We start from the raw sequence: 23,818 nt of genomic DNA, 5'->3' as shown, positions 1-23,818 counted from the left end.
ACCCGTTAGTTAACTAATATTGATTAACTTGATCTAAAAAGGTTTAGTAAGTTAATCTTGAATCGTTGGAGCCCATGATCTATAGGTCCATTAGGTTCCCCTACTAACTCATATGGAATTAACTTAGAACAATATATTGGATTAGTTTGAATTAGGTAAGTAGAGTGAAACCAACAAGTATATATGATATATTAGTCAGTTATTAGTTTAGAGATAAAGTTTTATATTTAAATATGATTTAAATATAAAAAATATGAATGCGAAATCATATTCAGAAGCTTGAATAATGATGAAAATGGTCAAAGTTATAAAAAGTCAAATGGTTGATTTTTTACTTTGAAAAATAAAACTTTGACAAACAATATATTAAAATGTGATTGGAATTTTGAAAAAATGAATGTGGATTCATGCTCGAAAAATTAGAATCGGTCAAGATAGACGAAATGGTAACATTTTGACTTGAGAAAGCCAGTTTGACTTTGACTTGAATGGTGAAATGACCATTTTGCTCTTTGACTAAAGTTGGTGAAAAAATCTATCGTTTTGTTCGATAATCTTACTAACTCCTAGTGGGCTATGTGGATGCATGACATGTTTTGGTGAACGTTACCATACATTTTTGCATATAATTAGTTTATAAAGGGAGTTGTTTTTCAACTGAGAAAGACTTTTGGCTATTTTTGTTATTTTGACCTAAAATTAGTTTCACCAAAAACAATTTTCTCTCACAACTCTCAACCCTAAGTCGAACCTCCAAACTCCATCTCTCTCTCAAATCCTTCACTCATCGAGTCTCATAACTCGCTTTTAAGTCTAGAGAATAGCAAGTCAACACTTGTGGTGGCTTGGATACGAGAATGTGTGAAAATTTCAAGCAAATGGGAGCTTCAAAGGTATGAATTTCATTAACCCCATTTTCATTTTAATTAGGATAGTAATGCATGTTAATTTTTAATAAGATTAAATGCAATTATGGTAAAATTGATCCAATTTTCGATTCTCGCCCCTTATTCTATTCCCCATCCCCATGAATTTCTCCACGGAAAACAGAACGGGGATCGGGTTCTTTGCAAGAAAATATTTTTCACTTTTTTTTTTATTTTGATAAATAAGTACAAGTAAATATAAATATATATAACACACATTTGTGTGTATATATATACATTTATGTATACATAAAATGTATATTTATACTTATATTTATTTATACATACAAAAACACACTGTTTACGTTTAATTTTTTTTTTGTTAGTAATATATGTTTAAAAAGTATATATATGTGTTTAAACAGTATATATGAAATATACAAATTACTTTTGATTTATATATATAAACATTATGTAAACACAATATATGTTTATACATATATAAATATATGTATGTACGTATGTACTTGTATATATTTTTTATTTCCAGGATCGGGATTGGGGTTGGAGTCGGAGAATGTAAAAATGTCAACAGGGAAAAATAACCCCTACCCCATCTCTGATTCCCTGTGTTCAAGGATTCCCCACCTCATTCAAAGCGGATCCCCACTAGGTCCCGACACTACAGGTTAAATGAACATTTCTATATACGAGTACTCGAGTAAGGTGTAGGTTGTAAGAGATGGTCTTTTGAGTAATTTGTACTTGAGTTTGTATAAATCTATATAAGACTTGTAATTTATAGCTTAAGTTACACCACTTTATCGTATAAATTTGGTTGTTGATTTTTAAACTTTTTTATCTATTAGTATTTTTAAAATAAATTTTGAACACTCAATTTTCATTGCTTGTTAATGTTTAGTCAATTTGCAATGTTAACTTTACAGGACAAAATATGTATCAAAATGATATTTTTAACCTACTATTAATGATAATACATTATTTGGAAATATTATATAAATTTAAGACATTCTTAATAAAAAAATACCTAAAAATCAAACACAATTATCCAATTATTCCTAAATATCTTAAAAAATATTCCTACGAAATGGACATGATAATTCCTAAATATCTTTAAAAATATTCCTACAAAACGGCCATGAAAACTAAAGATGTCAAGCATTTGTAAGGTTAAAAATTCTGATTTTCTACTTTCTCTAAAAAAAGAAAAAGAGAAAGAGGTTGACTCTTAGAGGATCCAACATTGAACAAGAACGAAGAATGACACCAATAAATAAAATTTTATTCCCAATCAATTGAGGATTCTTGTACAAAAAAAAAATCACTACACTAAAAATCAATAAAATAATCTTATGATCACCATCAAAGAGATCACAGAAGTTATGGCAGATAAAAAAAACATCACCAATAATATTACAAAATTCTAGATTCCACAGACAGCAAAGGGAATACACAGTGAATTACACAACAAAATAAACAATGTCAATATAAAATAATAATAGTAGTAATAATAATAAATAATAAATCAAAAGTGTTCCAAATTTTATGGTTTATTCAGATCCTGTAAGCAAAAGAAATAGCTCCTCATCGGTTATTGCTCCCATTTCCATTGCTCTTTCTAAGGCACTTAATCCTCCACAATCTTTGATTGATGGTTTTGCACCTCTGTTAAAAAATAAGTAACACAGGCAATAAAATTGTATAAGAAACACCAATATCAGTCTAATTGATATTTATACTCTTCCAGTTTGACCAAAGTCACTCTATCAAGAATTTTTTCATAAACCCTCTGGTAACCATCTCATTTTTTGTTTCTAGTTTCGAAATTGAGGCAGAAAACACTACTTTCTTGCTTTTGTTATCTATTCTACCATTGTTTCAAAAAATGAAACCAAATGTTTAAAACGAAATTAATTTGTTTTCAAAAACTTGTTTTGATTTTTGAAATTTGGCTAAAAGTTACAAAACGATGTAAGAGAGAAGATAAGCTTAATTTTAAAAAGTCAAAATAGTTATCAAACGAGACTTAAACTAATTCGTCCTATGAGTTGATAGTTGTGTCAAATACTTCTAAGAATTACCAGTGTCTATATCAGAAAACATTCTAACCACATGCCACTGCCTAAGTCATAAAAAGTTGAGTAAATTGTTCACGTTATATGATGAAAAAAAATTAGCTTAAATGCTTATAATGTAATTCTGGAGCTAAATGAAGAGTTAGTCCTCCATGTATAGGAGAACTGCTTTCTTCAATGTAGCAACAGCCACCCCCACCCAACCCCCCACCACCACAAAAAACAAACAGTATCAACATAAAGAAAAAAATAATATATAAATAAAATAAATATGTAACAGACAGAGAACATAGTTCACCTTCTTAGTAGCAACTTAGCCAACTTGTTGTTTTTCTGGGAGATGCATTGATGCAAAGGCGTCCTTCCATGAGAGTCACACACATTTATATCGGTACCAAATTGTAGTAGTAGTTCAAGCATCACTTGATTGTCATTTTGACAAGCAAGATGCAATAGTGAGCAACCTTGAAGACTATCACTTGACTCATTAGAATCCCAATCTCTCGTGCATGATGATGGATTCAGTGATTCTTGATTTCCTGAGGGTTCCTCATCCAAATGTGGGCTTGAACTGACACTGACTACATTATCATAAGTCGTGTTGACAATCGATACAGCTGAAACTGCAATGAGACGGTATGCTTCTCGCAAGTCATTTGTTTTGACAGCTTCCCAGATACTTTTTGCATAAGAAATGTTGCCCGGCGCTTCACTATCCTTAACTACAAACTGTTTCTCTACATACTATTTAAGGAACAGACGCTACAAGTCATACACTTGAATGAAAAAGCTTGTATTCCTCAACAAAAGAAAAACTTGTGAAAAGGAACTGTAAGCTAGGTGAGAAAATTAAAGTATGAAAATACAAACAAATCCCAAGAATAAATCCATCGATGTAAGTAATTTTAAGAGAAATTGCATAGGATAACATTTTGAGAATATGATATAGCAATTATAGAACATTGTTTTAAAATTTTGCAAATATGACAAAATTTTCACTTATTTCTCTTAAATTTGTTATTATTCTTAAACTACCATTCAATAACTTATTTTCCTTCATGTTTTTAATGTTCTACTCATTATTTATTTATTCTTTTACTTTTTAAGGCCATGATTATTTGTTTCTTCTTGTACTAGAAAAATTATTTATTCTGTCTTAATCTTAATTTGAAACATAATATAATGGTTGTTGATCAGAGTAATTTAACTTCATTTGTGATTTTTTTATACTTTCTTCGATGTGTATTTTGAGTTGAATTTGATTCAAAATGATTTTGTTTTATACTTTTAAATTAATTGTTTTGTTTTACTTTGTCTCAGTTTCGTATATCAGTGTTGTGATATACTTATATTATATGTATTAGTTGGTTAAAATACTTACTAGGTGATTTTCGTTTTTTCAAATTTTATGCAGTTCATTATAGTATTATTAAATATATGAATGATGTAACTCAAGGTATCATTATCAAGTATATCAACAATATATTGTTAAAGCATATTAGTAAAGTGAATCATTATCAAGTATATGAATTAAGTTTACAAGTGTATATCAATAGTATATCAAGTGTATAAGTAGGACTTTAAGCATATCAAGTACATTTAATCAATCAATTGTATAAGTGAATAATACTAAATGTATCTGCAGTGTATTAGGTGTATCAAACATATATTAATATTGTTTCAGGTGTGTATCAAAAGATATTGAGTGTATCAAAGAGTATCAAGTGCATCAAGTGTATCAATCAAATGTATCGGGTGTATCAAAAAGTATCAGGTGTATCAAGGAGTGTATTAGGTGTACCAGACGTGTATAAGGTGTCTTACACGTATTAGTAATGAGGATATTTGTGATATTTTAGCTTTTGATGCGTGGACTGGACTTCGTTTTTATCATTTTTGCAAATAACAAATTGTGTGTTCTATAGACTTAATTATTATAACTTATTTTGTCATTTTTGCAAGTGTCCCTAATTTTAAATGACCAATAAACACAATAGTGTTGTGGGGTTTCTGGCAAAGGATTATGAATAATTAAATTAAAAATAAATATATAAAATAGGAAACGGATTTCAGGATATATCAAAAGAAAATGTGAAAAACGCAGAGGAAAAATCCTTCTACCTTAGCCTGAATGTATCTCTCCCTAAGCTGATTGGCATCCTTGGGGCTTGGTTTTGGAATTGACGTCGCTAAGGCATGTTGTGTATTATCCCTGCAAAAGTACTTGCTTTTAGAATTCGATTGTAAATACTTGGAATTTCCTTATCAGTCAGCTGCCTATAAAACGGTGTAAATACTACTATCTTGAGAATAAAGATATATTGTATGAATGTTTTGCTATGTTCCGTAAAATATGTACGAACGATCAAATTTTGAAATAAACTCAAAGCACCAAATGACGAATACAGCTCAAGGAAATATTACCTTCCAGTATCTGCAAGAAACAATCCCTCCCAAATAGAGTTACAATAAGTATTGCCTAAGTTCCTAAATAAGTCCAGTATTGAAGGCTCCCAGACTTTGACATCCAATATAATTGATCTCACCTGCAAGAGCAGGAATACCCCATCAGTTTTTCTTTTCACATGATTAGGTTAATACTTTTTTCTTGTACAGTTATTTCTGGAGAATGTTCAAAGTTCCCCTCCATGTGTTTCACGTACATATTGTAGTGGGCACGACTTTTATTTTACTAACATTTCTGTTGCAAACATGTTCCAAACATTAGAGTTTAAATATAATATTGTTGTATTACTAAGCAATATTTTCCAAAACCTACAAAATATACAAGGAGAAAAGCCCAAACCCACCAGCACAAAAATCAAAATCCATGATGATAATAAGAATAAGCTGGATTCAAATACCTTTGAAATATGGACACCAAGATTACGGTGAACACCAGAGCATTCTATGCACAATAAAATGCCAAGGTTCAGAGATGCCCATTCAGGTTCTGAACTGCCGCACTCTGCACATAGATCATTTCCAGGGATTTCTCTTAGTATCTTAGAAACAGAATCTACTTGGCTGCCATCTTCTAATCTTTTTTCATGTCGTGTCTGAACACTATAATCGTTGAAATTGTTTTTGTCACACTCTGGATGTTTTGCTTCCAGGAATGGCTGCAGAAGATTCAAAAGGCTTATCAAAAGTATCCATCCTTTATTCTTTGTCACTCGCATACATATACACACTGAATAAATGTAAATAAATAAATTAACAATTATTAGGACCAAACCTGTTGAAGAAAATAAGAATTGAAAAGAGATGCAATAGCCCCCGTGATTTTATTGATCCAGTCCATCCTATCTGCCTCATTTTCGGCCTAGCCCAAAGAACAAAACAGTATCAACAGAGTTTTTGTTGAACCAAATAGTGTTAAGTCCATTAATTAAGCCCACGATTTAAGTAACAAGTACAAATGGAAAAACTGAACTCTAGTTTTCTTTCTGTACAAATGGAAAAACTGAACTCTAATTTTCTTTCTTTCTTTCTTTCTTTCTTTTTTGTTTAATTTACGCTCTAGTTAAGATAGATAATTGAATAAAACTTGGTATTGAGGAACAGAAAACTCAAAATGCTCTCAGAAGGGTTTCTGCAAAGATAAATTGTCCGTAATATTTGAGTTTTACACCAATATTGTTTTGAAATGTTTATTCAAAACAAAAAGTAGAAAATTTACTTCTAACATTTGCATGTCTACAGGGGTAAAATTGCTTCTTCAATGCGTTATGTCCATAATTCCATAATTCTTAATGATGCCACATACTACCAAAAAAATATGGTTCAATCATGCAATATTAAACTAGAACGCTTTTCCATAAAGTTTCTTTTTTTGAGATGGAGACAAGCTTCTTTATTGATAATAAACTCAAAGTACAAGAGAGTTATATCGTGAGAATAATAGAGAAGCCTAGAAATGGGGGAGAGAGAGTCAGTAGATGCACCTGGACATCTCAACTAAGTTGACACCCACTTGGCACCCTCACCATATCCAAAATAAAGGACAATACTAAGGTTATGCAAAGACCGAAAATAACAATATAAACTACCCAGCGGTAGACAAATGCAAGGCTGAAAAGTAATAACACGAATGTAGAAATACATAATAAAGCTCAGCAATACAACAAAAACTCAAAGCCTGTTCTAGCAATCCGGAGAATAACAGCCCTGATTCTCTTCCAATGAAGGCAGTCCAGTTGAGGTAAATGTCTTGTATCGAGTATTCTTTGAATTATGTCTTTGAAGAGCACCAAGCTGCTGCATTTCTTTTAGAAGTGTCTATGATGTCACCCCAATCCCCTTTTTAATCATGAAAAATACGTTGGTTGCACTCAAACAAAATCTCAAATCTCAGCTAGCAACACTTTTATCAAATTAGCCCATATTAGAAAAGATTTTTTTTTATAAATAAGGCCCTCTCAATAATTGAAACACGTTGGCACTTAGAGAAACATCAAAGACCCAAGTTGTTTTGAGCATAGAGAAGATGCTAAACCAACATTTAGATGAGAAGGGGTAGAGAATGAATAAGTGTATTAGGTGCTCACTGTCTTTCAAGCAAAGGGGACACGCGGATGGCAGCAAACAATTATTGGGAAGTTTCCTTTGCAAAGTCTCAAAGTAATTAAGACCAACCGTCATACTTAAAACCAAAAATGCTTTCCAAAATTCTCCTTGGGCTGCTGGTTTTCCAAAATGCTTTACAGCAATCTTTTTTCAAAGGGGAAGAAGGAGAGGTGATTCAATAGGGACTTTATTGAGAAATGACCCGAGGTCTCTAATGACCAAACTCTCCTATCATCCAAATCTGTTAATCCTTTCAAAGATTTGAGGGTTAATAGGCATTGAAAATCTTGGATTTCATCATCTTTCAGCAATCTTCGAAAAAACAAGGACCAAGAATTTGTGACATAATCCCAGTGGGCAACAACTGAATCGTTGGGCATCTGAGCTAATCTGAATAGATTTGGGAACTGAATTTTAAGAGGAAGATCACCAATGAATCTATCCAGATAGCTACTCTTCTTCCATTCCCAATCTTGAAAGGAGCCAACACTTCCACCTTATTCCTTTCTCTAGATATACTGATCCACCGACTTCTTAAGAGAGTCTGCCACTCAAATTTTTTGCAGCCATGAATGCTTTTTATCGAAAGCAATTAACACCAACACGAAGCTTACGTGGAAACCCGAGAACAGGGAGAAAAACCACGATATTTTAGTTTTTATTATTTTCTGATAATTAAAGTACAATTGAGGGAACTTAAATAGAATGCAAAGGGCAAAGGAAAAAGGAAAAGAAATATTTATGGTAAGTTTTCCATAAATACAAATTCTAACCCTCCCCCTCAAATTGGAACGTAAATATCAATGAGGCCCAACTTGCTAACACAAAAATCAAAGTCTGGTGTGAGAAGCCCCTTGGTGAGATATCTGGCTAGAAGGGATGAATGAAATGCATATGCTCCCATTGTCAAGTTTTTCTTGGATGAAATGCCGATCAATCTCAAGATATTTAGTTCTATCATGCTGAACTGAGTTGTTAGCAATACTAATAGCAGCTTTATTATCACAAAAGAGCTTTAATGGAGTCTCACATTCCTGATGAAGATCAGACAGGACTTTCTGGAGCCAAATTTCCTCACATATTCCCAAACTCGTAGCTCTGTATTTAGCCTCAGCACTGTAACTGGCCACAACACTTTGCTTCTTACTCCTCCAAGTTACAAGATTGTCCCAAATAAAGGTATAATAACTGGAGTTAGACTTTCTATCAACAACAGATCCTCTCCAGTTTGAGTCAGTATATGCCTAAATGGTCTTATTGTCGGTCTTTCTAAACATCAACCCTTTACCAGGTGTCGATTTCAAGTATCTCAGAATTTTGTTGACAACTTCCATGTGTTCCTCATAGGGAGCCTACATAAACTAGCTGACAACAAAGAAAATATCAGGTCAAGTATGGGATAAGTAAATCAATTTACCCATAAGGTCCTGATATTGTTCTTTGTCAACTTGAACTTGATCATCAGAGTTTCCCAGTTTGCAGTTGAATTCAATAGGAGTGTCAACGGGACGACATCCCATACCTGTCTCGGTTAGCAAGTCAAGCGTGTATTTTCTCTGAAACATGCTAGCAAATCAAGCATGTATTTGTAAAGATATTATAAATGTATCTTTATATATATATATTGATTTACATCAACAGTTACAATATAAAATTCCACAACCAGACAATATAAAACTTAAGAATAACATAAAAATTCCAGATCACAGCAGATCATCAATCTACGTTAAAATGATAGCCAAAAACATAAAGACAATCACAAGATTATAAACCAAAATCAAGACCAAACAATAAAACCTTTACCCATCTACCTTCCTCCCCCGCAAGGGAATGCAACCTCTTCTTCTTCTTCCAAAATCCCCTTCTCTCTCTCCATCGTCTTCTATTTATCCTAACTAACTAGTGGGTCCCATAGAGGGCTGGTCCCGCTCTTATTCCTCTCCCAGTGGTCCACGTGGAATTCTGTTTTTCCCTTTTTTTCTTCCTACTATAAGTCATAAGTATAGGGGGCCTAGCATTACTCTCCTCTTCTTCAACCACCTTGTCCTCATGGTGGAAATCAGGGAATTGTTGCTTGAAATCTGTGTAGTCCTCCCATGTTGCTTCATGGGGTGGTAAGCCCTTCCACACCTCCCACTCTTTTGTATTAGGATTTTTCTGGTATTCAAATATCTCTTGTTTTGTCCGCCATTCATATTTTTCATTCATGTAAGGGACCAACTCCTGCACCTTTTCGTGATGTCCGAGAGCTTTCTTTAGTTGGGACACATGAAATACAAGGTGAATGTTGGCTGAACTGGGTAGTTCCAATCGATATGCCACAGTTCCAATCTTTTGCAAAATTTTAAAAGGCCCAAAAAATTTTGGTGCTAGCTTGTCATTTCTCTTACTTCTCACGGAGACTTGTCTGTATGGTCGAATCTTCAAAAAGACAAGATTATTAACTTAAACTCCACATCTCTTCTTTTACGATCAGCATATTTCTTCATTCTCTCTTGAGCCAATCGTAGGTGTTCTTTAAGGCACCTAAAGTCACATCTCTCTCTTTCAACTGCTGTTCCAGGTTGAATTAGAAGTCTTCATATCACCATATTGGATGAGAGGTGGGAGAGGCCGTCCATACATAGCCTGAAACGGGGTGACACCAATTTGTTGACCACCTCTGTTTGGCCGTCGGATTGCGGATGATAAGCCAAACTTTGATGTAACTTAGTACCAGCTAATTTGAACAATCCCTCCAAAAGTGGCTGATAAAAATCTTGTCCCTATCTGATACAATTGTTTGAGGGTACCCGTGTAGTCTCACAATTTCCTTAACAAAAATTGATGCTACCGAATTGGCTGTGAAAGGATGTTTAATGGCTAAAAAGTGTGCATACTTACGCAAGCGATACACCACTACAAAGATTACTTGTTTCCCTGCTGACTTTGGCAATCCTTCTATGAAATCCATAGAAATATCTAACCATATTTCCTTAGGAATTTCCAGTGGCAGCAGTAATCCCACGGGTGACAAAGCAAGTGTCTTATTCTTCTGGCATATAAGACATTCCTCACAGTACTTTTTCACGTCTTTTTCATCCCTTCCCAATAAATTCCGTGTGTCATCCTCTTATATGTTCTAAGGAATCCAGAGTGACCCCCAAAAACTGAATCATGATACGTGTGCATGATAGCGGGCAGTAGCACAGACGTCTTTGAGAGCACCAACCTCCCTTTGTACTTTAACACACCTTGCTGTAAGGAGAAATTTGGTGTTTCCAGGTGCTCCTCTAACTTCTTTTTAATTTCTAGCAATTGCTGATCCTTATCCACCTCTTCTTGAATCTATGCCAAATCTAGTAGCGCAGAAGCGGAGAGTTGGTTTAGGAATATTGTAGGAGCCATTCGAGACAAAGCATCGACTGCCTTATTCTCCAACCCCGGGTTGTAAACTACTTCCAACGAATACCCCAATAATTTGGCTATCCACTTTTGGTATTGGGGCTGAATTACTCTTTGTTCCAGCAAGAATTTGAGTGATTTTTCATCAGTTTTCACCGTGAATTTCTTCCCCAACAAGTACGGTCTCCATCTCTGCACAGCAAACACTACTGCTATTAGTTTTCTTCCATAAACGGGACACGCTCTATCTCGCATACACAAAGTTTTACTAAAGAAAGCTATCGGTCTCTTGGCCTGCACTAACACTGCTTCCACCCCAAAACCCGAAGCATCTGTTTCCACTTCAAATGGAAGATTAAAGTCTGGCATAGCTAACACGGGTAGAGTCATCATTGCTGTCTTCAGTTTGTCAAAGGCCATATTGGCCTCTTCTGTCCAACGATATGCCCTGTCTTCAATAGTTAGGTCAATGGGCTAGCAATATTCCCATAATTCTGAACAAATTGTTTTGTAATAGCCAGTGAGTCCCAAGAATCCCCGAACTTCTCTAACACAAGTCGGGGTTGGCCATTCCTTGATGGCTCTTATCTTTTCTGGATCCACCTCAACACCCTCTTCCGATATGAAATGCCCTAAGTATCTGATTCTACTCTTGGCAAAGCTGCATTTGGTCAAATTGGCATAAAGCTCATTCTCACGTAGAGAATCCAACATTATCTCCAAATGTTGCACATGTTTTGCTACTCCTTTACTATATACCAAAATATCATCAAAAAATACCAATACAAAGCACCTCATGTAGGGTCTAAATATTCGGTTCAACGCTTGAAATGTAGAGGGTGCATTGGTAAGTCCGAATGGCATGACTAGGAACTCGTAGTGTCCCTCATGTGTGCGAAGGGCTGTCTTTTCCACATCTCCCTGATGCATTCTGATCTGATGGTAACCAACTTTGAGATCAATCTTCGAAAACATATTGGCCCCATTCAGTTCGTAGAATAACTCATCTACCACCGGAATTGGAAATTTATCCGGGATCGTCACGTTATTCAAAGCTCGGTAATCCACGCAGAATCTCCAACTTCCATCCTTCTTTTTCACTAAGAGAACTGGACTGGAATAGGGACTAGTGTTGGGTGTAATGATCCCTGTCTTTAGCATCTCATCAACTAATCTTTCCATTTCTTCCTTTTGATGGTAGGCATATCGGTAGGGCCTAACGTTCACTAGATCTACTCCTTGTTTGAGGTGTATGTGATGCTGAATATCTCTCTTTGGGGGAAGTGTATCAGGCCATTCGAACACATCATTAAATTTCTTCAACAAGGGTGGGATCACACTATCAACGGCTGCCAAATCTTCGGTATGTGACTCTTCCATTGAAATCACCCCTTCCATGGCTCTACACTCCACTAAATATTTGTGGTCCTCTGAGTTCCATGTTTTCATCAGCGATTTCAAACTCACCATCGTTTTGGTGAGGCTAGGGTCCCCTCTGATGACAACCTTCTTCCCTTCATGTTGGAATGTCATTATTAGTTTCTTCCAATCAAATTCAGTGACTCCCAACGAGTGCAACCATTGCATCCCCAAAATTACTTCTACTCCTCCTAACTCCAATGGTAAGAAGCTGTCTACAACTTTCCACTTCCCAATCTTAACCTTGACCTGATCACAAATGCCCTTAGCCTTCACTGTCGTTCCTGACCCCAATATTACTCCATAATTAGAAGTTTCTCTCAATGAAAGGCTGAGTGGTGTTACTAAATTTTCTGCAATAAAATTGTGGGTGGCCCCACAATCTATGAGCACTACAAATTTTGTCCCTTTGATGTTCCCTTTTACCTTCATCGTTCCTGGGTTTGTTAGTCCCACCACCGAATTGGTGGATAATTCGATGTTCAAATTCTCCACAGTCCCTACTTCCACTGCCATATCCTCTGTTTCAACGTCGAAGAAGTCTTCTTTCACAATCTCTAATTCTTCCCCGTTTTCTGTCACCACCAGCATTCTTAATTCTTCCTGTTCCTTAGCCTTGCATCTATGTTCGGCGTAGTACTTTTCATCGCACCGAAAACACAGCCCCTTCTCTCGTGGTGACTGAAATTCAGCGTCGAAAAGTCTTTTGGGAGGGTCATTCTTTTTTTTTTTTCCTCCGTCGTAATCCCCTTTAACATAATGGTCCTCATCGGCCAGCTTCCTTCCGTTTGTTTCAGGACGTTTGGGATTGCCGTGGTTGGTTTTACCCAAGGATTTTTGAACTGATGCTTCCCTCCGAAAACGCTACACAGCACACATTCCCTCCTGACCTTTCTCTATTTTCAATCTTCAAGGCTAATTTCATCATTTGGACCAATCCTCTGAGCTCCAGCACATCCACTTCCAATTTCAACCATGGGCTTAGCCCATTCATGAAGGTCTCTTCCATAACTATAGTTTGAAGAAACGCCACCGGTGCTAGATACTTATCAAATCGGTTTCAGTATTTCTCCACTGTTGTTTCCTGTTTGATCGTAAAAAATCTTCCTACTAACGATCCATCGCGAATCGTTCGGAATCGAACCAAAGTCTCTGTTTCAAATCCTCCCAACTCTTGAATCGTTCTGATTCTTCATTTGATCTATACCAGTCCAGGGCGGGTCCATCAAAACTTATCACTGCCACCGTCATCTTCTCCGTATCGGTCCGCTCATGAATCTTAAAGTACCAATCTGCTCAAAAAAACCAGGAGTCAGGGTCAGTTCCATTAAAAACCGACATTTTTACTTTCTTAAATTTGCTCCGGTCAGCCAATTTTTCTTCCTCAACCCTTCCGACTTTCTTCGATCCATCGGATGTGCTCGAAATGTCTGTTTTCTCACCCTTAGCTTGACTCACTGCACCTTCTGCTTTCTTTCCGGCCGAAATATCATCACGCACAATGCCCTCAATATACTTCATAATTAACTGTTGTTGCTAATGTTGTTGGTTGATTTGAATATTCATCTCTTGAATACTTTTCGATATCAACAATAAGTTCTCTTCCATTATCAGCAATCGTTGAAGCTCTTGTTCTACTGCATTGATTCTCTCTTCCACTGTCTTGGAAACTTTTGTAAACAAAGTATGATCAGAAAGCCCCTGCCTGTACCCTTGGGACTTGACAAATGTAGTGAATCTGTCAAACCATGCCGACTTTAAATCCAGGTAGGAAGCTCATGTAGACTTCCTCCACTAGGTCCCCATTTAGAAATGCATTTTTAACATCCAACTGGTATAGAGGCCAATCTTTGTTCACAGCAATAGATAGCAGGACTCTAACAGTATTCAACTTAGCAACTGGAGAAAAGGTTTCTGAATAATCAACACCGCAGGTTTGAGTAAATCCCTTTGCAACTAACCTTGCCTTATGTCTATCAAGAGTTCCATCAACTTTGTATTTAAGAGGGAACACTTATTTGCATCCCGCAGTTTGTGCCCCTTGGGTAGAGCAAAAATCTCTTAAGTTTTATTCTTTTCAAGAGCCTTCATCTCTTCCATGACAACATTCTTCCATTCAGGACACTCTCAAGCAATGTAGATATTTTTCAGTATTATGGTAGAGTCAAGGCTTCCTGTAAAAGCTCTGAACTGTGGAGAAAGATTATCATAGGAAACATAGTTGCAAATGGGATGTTTAGTACAAGATCTGGTACCTTTCCTCAGAGCAATGGAAATGTCAAGTGAGGGATCATCCTCATCAATTTTCCTTGTATGACCCTGTTCAGCTTCACTATTATTGGTTCATACTTTGATCTTAATCTCATTGTCGTTCTTTTCTTCCACATTTTCAAGAACAACAACCATGTCATTCTCACTCATCTTATTATTGGTATAAGGTTCAATAAGGTTTTCCATACCTTGATCTCGAGGAGGTTCAGATTCTTGGACTGGAGTCGACGACTGATTAGTAGGAGAACCAACTTCCTTTATGAGATTCCTTCTGTAATACATTTTTAAGGAACTTGGTTTGTAGGTAGGATTATAGGGTAAGGATTGAAGTCAGATACAATACTAGGAGTAGGTTTGATAAGTTCTAATAATAATAATACCAAGATGTAGGAATTACATTCCAGTTAGCTATGTGATTTCCATTGAAAAAAGAAAATATAGATCGACAATCTGTCAACAAGAAACATAAACCCCATTCTTCTGGATATGATGAGGTTGCTAAGAAGGTGTCAACCTAGTTGGCATGTCCAAGTGCGACTGCTGATCCCTAGTATTTTTTACAGCTCTTGCATAACCCTCTTGTATATTGAGCTCGTGTCTCTTTCTGCCCATTAATAAAGAGATCCATTTTCGTTGAAAAAAAAACATAAACCACGTTCTTTTATATGTTACTATTCTTTTGACTTTTCAACTTTTACCCTCGTTGCAAAAATCAAATTTTCCATTTATATTGCACTCAAATATCAATAATGTGATTTATTGTCTGCAACATTCAAGCCACGATGCTAGAAACAAAAATAACTGAGAAGAAAACTGAAAAAATAAGATGAATAAAGCTAATTCGAGAGCTTAAGAAAAAGAAAGTCACCAGGATAGCTAAGTCAACTAATTACCTGCAAAGTGAAGGTCTTAGAGGGAGAAATTATTCTGAAGCAAAGTCGTAGATCTGAATCCTCTGCATCCATCTTTATCGTAGACGTATGCAGGTTAACTGTAGAACAACGCAAAATTTCTTCATTGAGTGATGATGACCTATTGTGCCTTGCACGGAATCTACCAAACATACTGTTGTTGTGTTCATCTGAGCGATTGAAACTATGAGATTGTTGGCCCTGAAGAAGATATTATGTTAAACACATTAAATTTACCAAAATCCATAGATTAGTTCTCAAGGATTTATTTACTTTTATAATTATTTATATTTATGTCACCATAACCATTGTCTAGCATATTGCAAATATATCTCATACAAAGGGAAATGCTCAAGTAAAAGGTTTCCACCTAGAACGAAAATATAAGGACAAATAAAAAGGCAATTTGAATTCATAGTCCCTAAACCAAATAATCCACAGATTGACCTTTCATGCAAAAATAATAGGACATAACAATTTCACCCCAGCAGTTGAAAATACGAGAACTCTTGCAAACGCCTGAGGAATCACCTCCAAACAAGTCTCAAAAGATATTTTTTATTTATTTCAACAAAAAATTTGTAATTAAGCACTGCAACGAAATGAAGAAGTTTTATCCTCTTGAAATTTGAGCTTAATACAAATTCCAGATGTCCAAAATAGACTTCCAAAAGAGAATCTCATCCATTTCATTTTTACTTACTTCACAGTAACTCAAAATTCCATCCCACATAAATGATAAGTTGTAAATTCAGTTGGACAAGTTACATCTCACTGAAATCCAATCATATCTTAATATCATTTTTCTTATGAGAAGCCAGACCATGATATCATTAATTACACTTCCCTTGGTAGGGTGCTATGGGTCAATCATAGAACAAAGAAGTCAAGGTCGAGAAACAACCCCCCACCCCACATGCTGAACTTTGAGCTATAAAAGTTCTGTTGGGGAAATGTGAAAGGAGATCATTTTTCAGCGAAATAAATAAAAAGTTCGCACACGATGTGCATTAAAGCAATGAACCTTGGGACTTAAGCATGAAGCACAAAAGAACGTGGGGACTTTTTCTGTGAAGCACTTATGCATATAGAAGCACATTCAAGTAAAAAGTAATTCTTCGGACATTTTGCTTATTTACTGCCTTGCTGGATGTCAAGGTGTTGACGCTATGTTCGACAATCTGATTTGTATAAAAGATCCTTAACAAGTATACCAACGTAATAAATAAACATACCACATATCTGCTTGCCTTGTTCTTATAATAATAGAGAGCACCTTGACTATCAAGTACAAAAAACATCCTTTTCCAGTCTCCCCTCGAACCTGAAGATCTTTTCAAGAGATACCCTTGTTTTATTGTTTCGACCTACAGATACAAAGATGACAAAAGAATAGTTAAATGATACTAGCTGGAGAGATGAAATCCTTCTAAATTATTGTCAGATAAAGAACGGAGTAAACATAAAATGTTTCAGGAGCAACGTGCATTTGCCAGTTGCCAGTTATTTATGATAGCCTTATTAGTTATTGCTTTATGTAAAGTATATTTGTTTTCTTTTTTCAGTTGACATGTATTCATTTTGTTCTCATCTAGAACACCACATGAATTTCAATTTGTCCAATTCTTGTCAACCGTCAATGTCCTCCAGCATGCACATCTATTGGAATATTTTGTTTAGGGGAGGTGTCTGCATTTTTTCTTAATTTACTATGTTCATTAAGAAATAATGGAAGAATACAATACCATAGAAAAACCAATCCTGAAAATGTCCTACTGAAGTAAGGGCCTCCAACTAGAAGTTAAGTTACCTACCTAGTGATTCAAAGCCCAAAGAGAAAAATGAAATCTCACCAAGGACCAATAGCACTAGGGTCCCTCTACACTCCCCTAAAAACTATGTGATTCCTCCCCCCCTAAACCAATAATAGAGCACACCCCCTTGCATGCCACAAAAAGCGGCCCAATCAAAATATCTTGCTGACACAATAACACATAATCGAACTCTTGAAAAAAGCAACTCCACATAAATCTCACAACCTCACAACTCCAGAGTAAGAAATCCCAGTATTCCCCTGCCTTCTAGCAAAGAATAAAGTAAAAAGGAGCCACTAACGAGGCTAACCTCCTCAACATCCGATCCAAAGTTCACACAGCCTAGAAGAACTTGTCAAGTAAAGAACTTCACTTTCTTAGGGATCTAAACACTCCAGGATATCACACACCTATTCACTAATGGGAGAAGGGTTCAATAAGTGCCAAAAAAAACTTGCATAAAAGCCTCCCCAGATGCAAAAGTCCCTTCTCCCCATCCTAAAAGTAACCACTTGGATAAAAGACAGTAGAGAAACCACCTGTGTTCTCGTTCTTTTCCTATCAAACAAAGAACAATGGAACCCAAACAAAAATGAAACAGAGTTCCCAGACCACACCAAAAAGTCATATATAAACGGTTTTTAGAAAGAAATATGGTATGAACGAGGAAACCCAAAGCAGAAGAGACTATACCCCACCAAAAGATCCTCCTCAAAAGTACGTTTCCTTACCTTCCCCACCACACAATGAACAAGATGGGTGAAGGAGGAAAGCTCAAGAAAAATATTCTTCCAAGGATTCCAATATGTGCCTTTAACCCACTCGATTACCACTTTAAGGGATGAGAGTCATACTTACAATGATCCTGTGTCACAAACACACGCCAAAGCCAACAGAGCTTTGTTTTTCATTCCCCTCCACCATCCCCCTCACACACTCACACGCTTCCCTCACTAGGTGAGAACCTCTTCCTTCGTCCATCCCTTCCCAAAGAAAAACACTTTAAGCTTCATAACTTTTTCACATCTAGAAGCTATAACTTATAAGTTTCTTGATCCACGGTGTTCAATGATTAGGCAATTGTCTTGTGAGACCAGTCAAGATAGAGTAAGTGAGCATATATTTACAGTTATTGTTAAAGTATCCATAACTCAATTAGTTCCCAAGTGAAATATAGTTAGAATAATTAGGACTTGGATAGATGGTATTGTGAAGAAACTGAAAAGAAAAAAAATTGTTTTCACCTTCCCATTGACAATGGACTGAGGAGCTGTTTCAACACTTCTGTAGGAGTTGATACCACTACCATGAATGCCATCAGAAACCACAGAAGTATCTAGGCTATTGGAAGCTTGCAAATTGTCCAGCTGTGCTTGTGTCCTGAATTCCTGAATCCTTTTTGCAAGTTTATCTTGTTCAATGTTGGCCAGTTCTTTAGATTGTTGTGCATATGTTAGAACCTTGAACAAGAAGAAAAAAGTTACAAGGAAAAAGCAATTTAACCTTTCCAGGGTTTTTCATATAGGTAAATATAGCTTATATTAGGAAATACTTCCATACAGCACAAAAATCTTCTATAGACAACCATTAATCTTTAGCTATGCCACAAAGATTAAATATTATGTAGAACCTACTACATAACAAAACTTGGCCATGTGGCTAAATATGAACTGAAATAGTTCAGAAGTTGGATTCATGGAACACTTCTGCAAATTTCTGCCACCAATTCAGATTAGAATAAGGTTAACTATAGATGCCAAAAAAGAGTGGAAATTTGTTCTAGCCGATAACAACAAACAGATGTCAAAAAAGAGAGGAAATTTGTTCTAGCCGATAACAACAAACAGACTTAGACTCCCAAGAAGACAAATGAATTAACCAGCAAATCATGATATTGGTCCGTTGATTCATAACAGAGTAACTGAAATACAGTGTTAGCATTCAGAAGTGGTTGCGAAGTATCCAGGGGTAAAATATTGATATTTGTATTTGATGTAGCCTAAAAGATAAAGGGAGAAATTTCTCCAAGAATCAAATAAAAGTCTTTGTTATTAATCAAAATTTATCAGAACAAGAAGGCAATCTCTCTATTTATAGAGAATTGAAAAGCAAACTAATCCCGATCCTAATTAATCAAAGAAATTAATGATAATCCTAATAAACCAAGGAAACTAATCCTAACTCTGATTAATCATGGAAACTAATCTCAATCCTAATTAATTAAGGATTTGACCATAGTACCCTAATTAACCCTAATTCTACTACACCAGTATTTCAATTTTATGGACATAGCCAATACTCAATAGATGTATCATAAAATATTGTTCTTGATGGATATTTCAGTAAATCAACAAAAATTATCTAAATTAATAATTAAGATGTTTTTACTTTCAAAATAAACTATGCTATACATCTTGATATTAGTATTCATATAAGGATTAATAGATAAAGATGTTTTTTTTATTCATATGTATATAAAAAAGATATTGATAAATCTCAATATCGAGTCAAACCCTCTAACATTTATAGATATTGTTAGTGATATATAATTAAATTTGTCTTCAACCACCAGCTTTTGGTTGAATTGGTGATTTAAGAGATATATTGAGATATTGATGAATATTTTCCGTCCCTAGATATACCTATAAACCATAACAAAATAATGCAACAATTCTGACAGAAATTCAATCACTACCGTGAATATTTTTACACAAGAATAATTTGAAGCTCATCAAAAGGATACTTGATGCAAAAACATGTCAGATAATCAAATGAAATATTATTTTACCCCAATCTAGGGCCTGTTCTACCATCTCATATGTCACACCAGAGGCAGATTAAACTAGATGGTTGCGTTAATAATGTCTTTGTCTCATTATATTGATTTATGACAATTCCTCACGCAAGAAATTTCAATTTTTGTATGTATAGGAGCATACCTGATGAATGAACGGTTCCATCTGACCAAATAAGTCAAAGCCCTAGCTCATAAATAAATAAACACTGCTTAGTTCACATAATAGTATAAATATTCAATCATGAAATGTAACATCATTAAATAATTTAAAGATCATACTAGCTTAAAATATCTCAAATGAGCATCCATCAGTGCACTTATAGATTCTAAGAACTCATACTTCTTCTTTGCTTCAACGTTCATAAGCGCATTCACCTACCACCCTCAAAACAGTAAAAAAGTTAGTTAGCAAAAAGCCTAAAAGAGACCAGAACAGCTAAAAGAGATGTAATGGTTAACCTACTAGATTGAAGCGACTTTTCTCAAATGCTGACTTTGAATTCAGGAGGTCCTGAAATAAGACTGGGAGATCATCAATAAAATACTTCAAAAATATTCTATAAAACTTGTAAGAAATTAGATCTTCATTCTCCAAAAAACCAATAGGAAACTCTAACAAGGTAGGGAAAATAACAATGACACACCTAAAAGTGGCTGCATATGTATTCTTTTTCTCCCTTGTGTGTATCAGTATACATATTGTGTGCACGACTTTGAAATCATGGTTCTTAACAACTCCACAAAGTTATTTGACAATGTTTGTTTATTTATTTATTTATTTATTTTGGAAAAGAAGGAAATTTTATTGATGAATGAAATAGGAGCATAAGAGAGACTTCCTAATGGTATCAAAGTCATCCTATCCATAATTTAGTTTGAAAGGACATTTTCAAGATAAGTTTCTACCTTGGTCCAAAGGTTATGAAATAGCTCGTGCAAAAGCTTCTTCTTGGTGCTCACTCTCCAAATTATTTGCAGATTTTTCATTCAAGATATTTGTTCGAACTGGATTGTTTTTTCTCACATCAAGTTATTTTTTAGCTTGATTTTGTTTATTTTCAAGTGTATCTAGCAAGCTTTATTTGTTTCAACATTTGTACTTTGAGCATTGGTCTCTTTCATTTCTTTGATGAAATTATTGTTCCCGTTTGAAAAAACAAAGAACAATAATAGGAGCATAAAAGACTTCCTACGTCAAAAGTTAACTTACCAAAGGTTCATCCAATTGGAAACACAAAGAAGAAAGACTAATATCTACAAGGATGTTTTTGTTTACACCAATACTAAACATGAAATAAAATTAAATCTAAAAAGTAATAAAACCCTCCGCAATTTGGAGGCTTTGATGCCTGTCTCTCTTGTGGGAGGGGCTCCTTGCCTCTCTTCCCTTCAGCAGTTCTTTTTTGTGACTAGCAGTTTCATGTTTCTTAAAATTAAAAAGAGGAGAGGCATTCAATGATTAAAGCATAGGAAGCTAAAAACTTTATAGAATATGGCATTTAATGTTCGAAGTATGCATGAGTTGGATTCATCTGATTCGTTGTTGTTAGATCCAAGAAATGAAGCACCACTTGAAGAATAAACAGGAGCAGAATTTCATTCGACAATTGGAACTTTAGAAAACCCATGTATCAAGGAAGGATCATTTTATTGCAACATTCAAAATATAACACAAGGAAAATGTAAGCGACCTAGTTAGAGATATATGGTGGTATTAATAGAATATCAGGATGATGATTAGAAGGGGGATATTCGTAAGTTTGTTAGGGCCCTTTAGTTATAAATAAGAGGCATTGGGTTGAGAGGGAGATGAGAAGAATTTTGTGGGGTTTGCATAGTTGGGAATTTGGGAGAGGATTCTCAGCCCTGTAGAATGTCCTTAGGTATATTGTAGTTTCTTTTTTGATATTGCAATATAATTCTATCTTTTAGTGTTCAAAAAATTAAAGTGGAAAAACAAATCTTGTTTTTCTTGTTATTCTACTACTGTTTCTATACACACAACATCAAAGAAAAGAAAAGCCTTGTTTTTCTTGTTATTCTACATACCATTTTAAATATATATATGTAAGTATATCAAAATAACTAAAAATTAAATTAGAGGTCCAATAGCCAAAGTTTGTATATACCAGCAACCTAGGACATGTAGAAGTGTGAAAAACTCTTGGAGAAACTATTCAAAATTCAATACATAGAAAAACATACCTCTTCACATTCTGCAACAATGTCCCCTCGTGTGTTCTTTTTCAATGAGACAAATTTTTCTCGAGCCTACCAATGAAGTTATGTTTCAGAGCTTAAAAGACAGTCGCGGAAAATTTACATTTATATATTGGACACAAATATTTAAGGCTTAGGTTCTATCCAATCTCAAAATCCCTCCTATAAGGATTTCAGTTTACGTGAAAAACCACCAATTCTACCAATTTTCAGAAACATGCGTCATCTGGGAAGAAGGCTTCAAGCTAAGGACAAAGCAACTATATACAAATATAACACTTGATCATCAATTGTTATTGTGAATGATATGCAACACCTGGTCATACTCATGCATAGCTTTATCGAAGCGTTGACGAGAGTCCTGCAAAGGCAAGAAGAATAGTTTAAGAACAAACTCAATAATCCTAAAAATAAGAGTTTTGAATTGGTGAGACTAGGCCTCAGCCATTCAACAGTTTTAGGGTAATTCTACAATTAACAAATCTAGAGCATATGATCATGGCCAAGCTCCTCAAATCCCTATTTATGAACAACGTATCATGAAGAGAAAAAGTACTAGGAAGAAGACTTCCAATTATTTTTATAAGAAATCAAGCGTTTGTTGAAAGAAGTGGAAGGAATGTACAACATACAAAAGTAAAAGCCCCACAAAAATGATTCCAAAAAACTATGGGGAAAGACTCCAAAGGTCCAAAGCCTTAAAGAGAAATTAAACCTATTAGATATGGTATTAAATTTACCTTCACTCATCAACTTAAGCATTTAGATCAATCAATGATTTAAGATGATATCAGGGCAAGTGGTCTAGAGGAGGTCCTATGTCCAAACCCCACAACGTTATTTCCTTAGCTTTTTTTTTTTTTTGAAAAGGAAACAAGTCTCTTCATTCATATAGATGTAAAATGAAGCAGACTAATGCTCTAAGTACATGAGGGTTATACAAAGAGCGTAAAGCATAAAGCATAACTAGGGTCTAGGATCAGCAGGCGCACCCGAAAGTCTCAACTTGGTTGACACCCCCTTAGCGTCCTCATCATATCCTTAAAACATAACATCAAAAAATCAACCAAGGCTTATAAATTCAGCCATTACAGATAGGACAAAAAGACTATTGATCACTAGCCTTACAAAGGATTCAACAAAAAGCATACACAAGGCACAAGGAAAAAATGCAATAAGAGATTTAACTAAAAACAAAAATTAAGCTGGAAAGGTAGAAGCTCTTCAATTTCAGTAGATTTCTTGAATGTTGTAGCTTTCAAAAAAGGCTCGGAGAAGGAACACCACGAGGAGGATTCTTACAGGAAACTTCAAAGCGATCCAACCAAATAAAGGATCTATCATGGAAAACCCTTTGATTTCTTTCAAACCAGGTGATTTTTTAAAAAAAAAACCTAATAACCTTCCTTTGCTACCCACACATCTAAAAAGTCTAGCATTCTTCTCAAACCAAATATCCAAAAAAGAATAA

At 35.1% G+C, this 23,818-nt stretch overlaps 1 protein-coding gene across 4 annotated transcripts in view; it reads right to left on the bottom strand.

Annotated features, from left to right (window-relative positions):
* Window positions 1–2,217: 2,217 nt before the first annotated feature.
* LOC101221303 (ADP-ribosylation factor GTPase-activating protein AGD4) overlaps window positions 2,218–23,818 on the bottom strand; it is a 45,143-nt gene continuing 23,542 nt past the window's right edge. For 3 of the 4 annotated variants that reach the window (XM_011656187.2, XM_031885186.1, XM_031885187.1), the window contains 14 exons: window positions 22,664–22,708; window positions 22,333–22,398; window positions 20,591–20,638; window positions 20,407–20,502; window positions 20,270–20,311; window positions 18,575–18,790; window positions 16,752–16,883; window positions 15,499–15,717; window positions 6,201–6,287; window positions 5,827–6,084; window positions 5,387–5,508; window positions 5,084–5,174; window positions 3,261–3,706; window positions 2,218–2,552 (listed from right to left, as the gene is read on the bottom strand). In XM_011656187.2, the coding sequence (XP_011654489.1) occupies window positions 2,438–2,552; window positions 3,261–3,706; window positions 5,084–5,174; window positions 5,387–5,508; window positions 5,827–6,084; window positions 6,201–6,287; window positions 15,499–15,717; window positions 16,752–16,883; window positions 18,575–18,790; window positions 20,270–20,311; window positions 20,407–20,502; window positions 20,591–20,638; window positions 22,333–22,398; window positions 22,664–22,708 (1,983 nt within the window). In that variant the 3' untranslated portion in view covers window positions 2,218–2,437. The remainder of the gene's footprint in view (window positions 2,553–3,260; window positions 3,707–5,083; window positions 5,175–5,386; window positions 5,509–5,826; window positions 6,085–6,200; window positions 6,288–15,498; window positions 15,718–16,751; window positions 16,884–18,574; window positions 18,791–20,269; window positions 20,312–20,406; window positions 20,503–20,590; window positions 20,639–22,332; window positions 22,399–22,663; window positions 22,709–23,818) is intronic. The other variant, XM_011656188.2, reaches the window with a different exon arrangement.

This window comes from Cucumis sativus, chromosome 5 (assembly GCF_000004075.3).
Source record: "Cucumis sativus cultivar 9930 chromosome 5, Cucumber_9930_V3, whole genome shotgun sequence".
NCBI lineage: Eukaryota > Viridiplantae > Streptophyta > Magnoliopsida > Cucurbitales > Cucurbitaceae > Cucumis > Cucumis sativus.
Note: the sequence above shows the minus strand (reverse complement) of the source record. Positions and strands in the feature narration are given on the sequence as shown.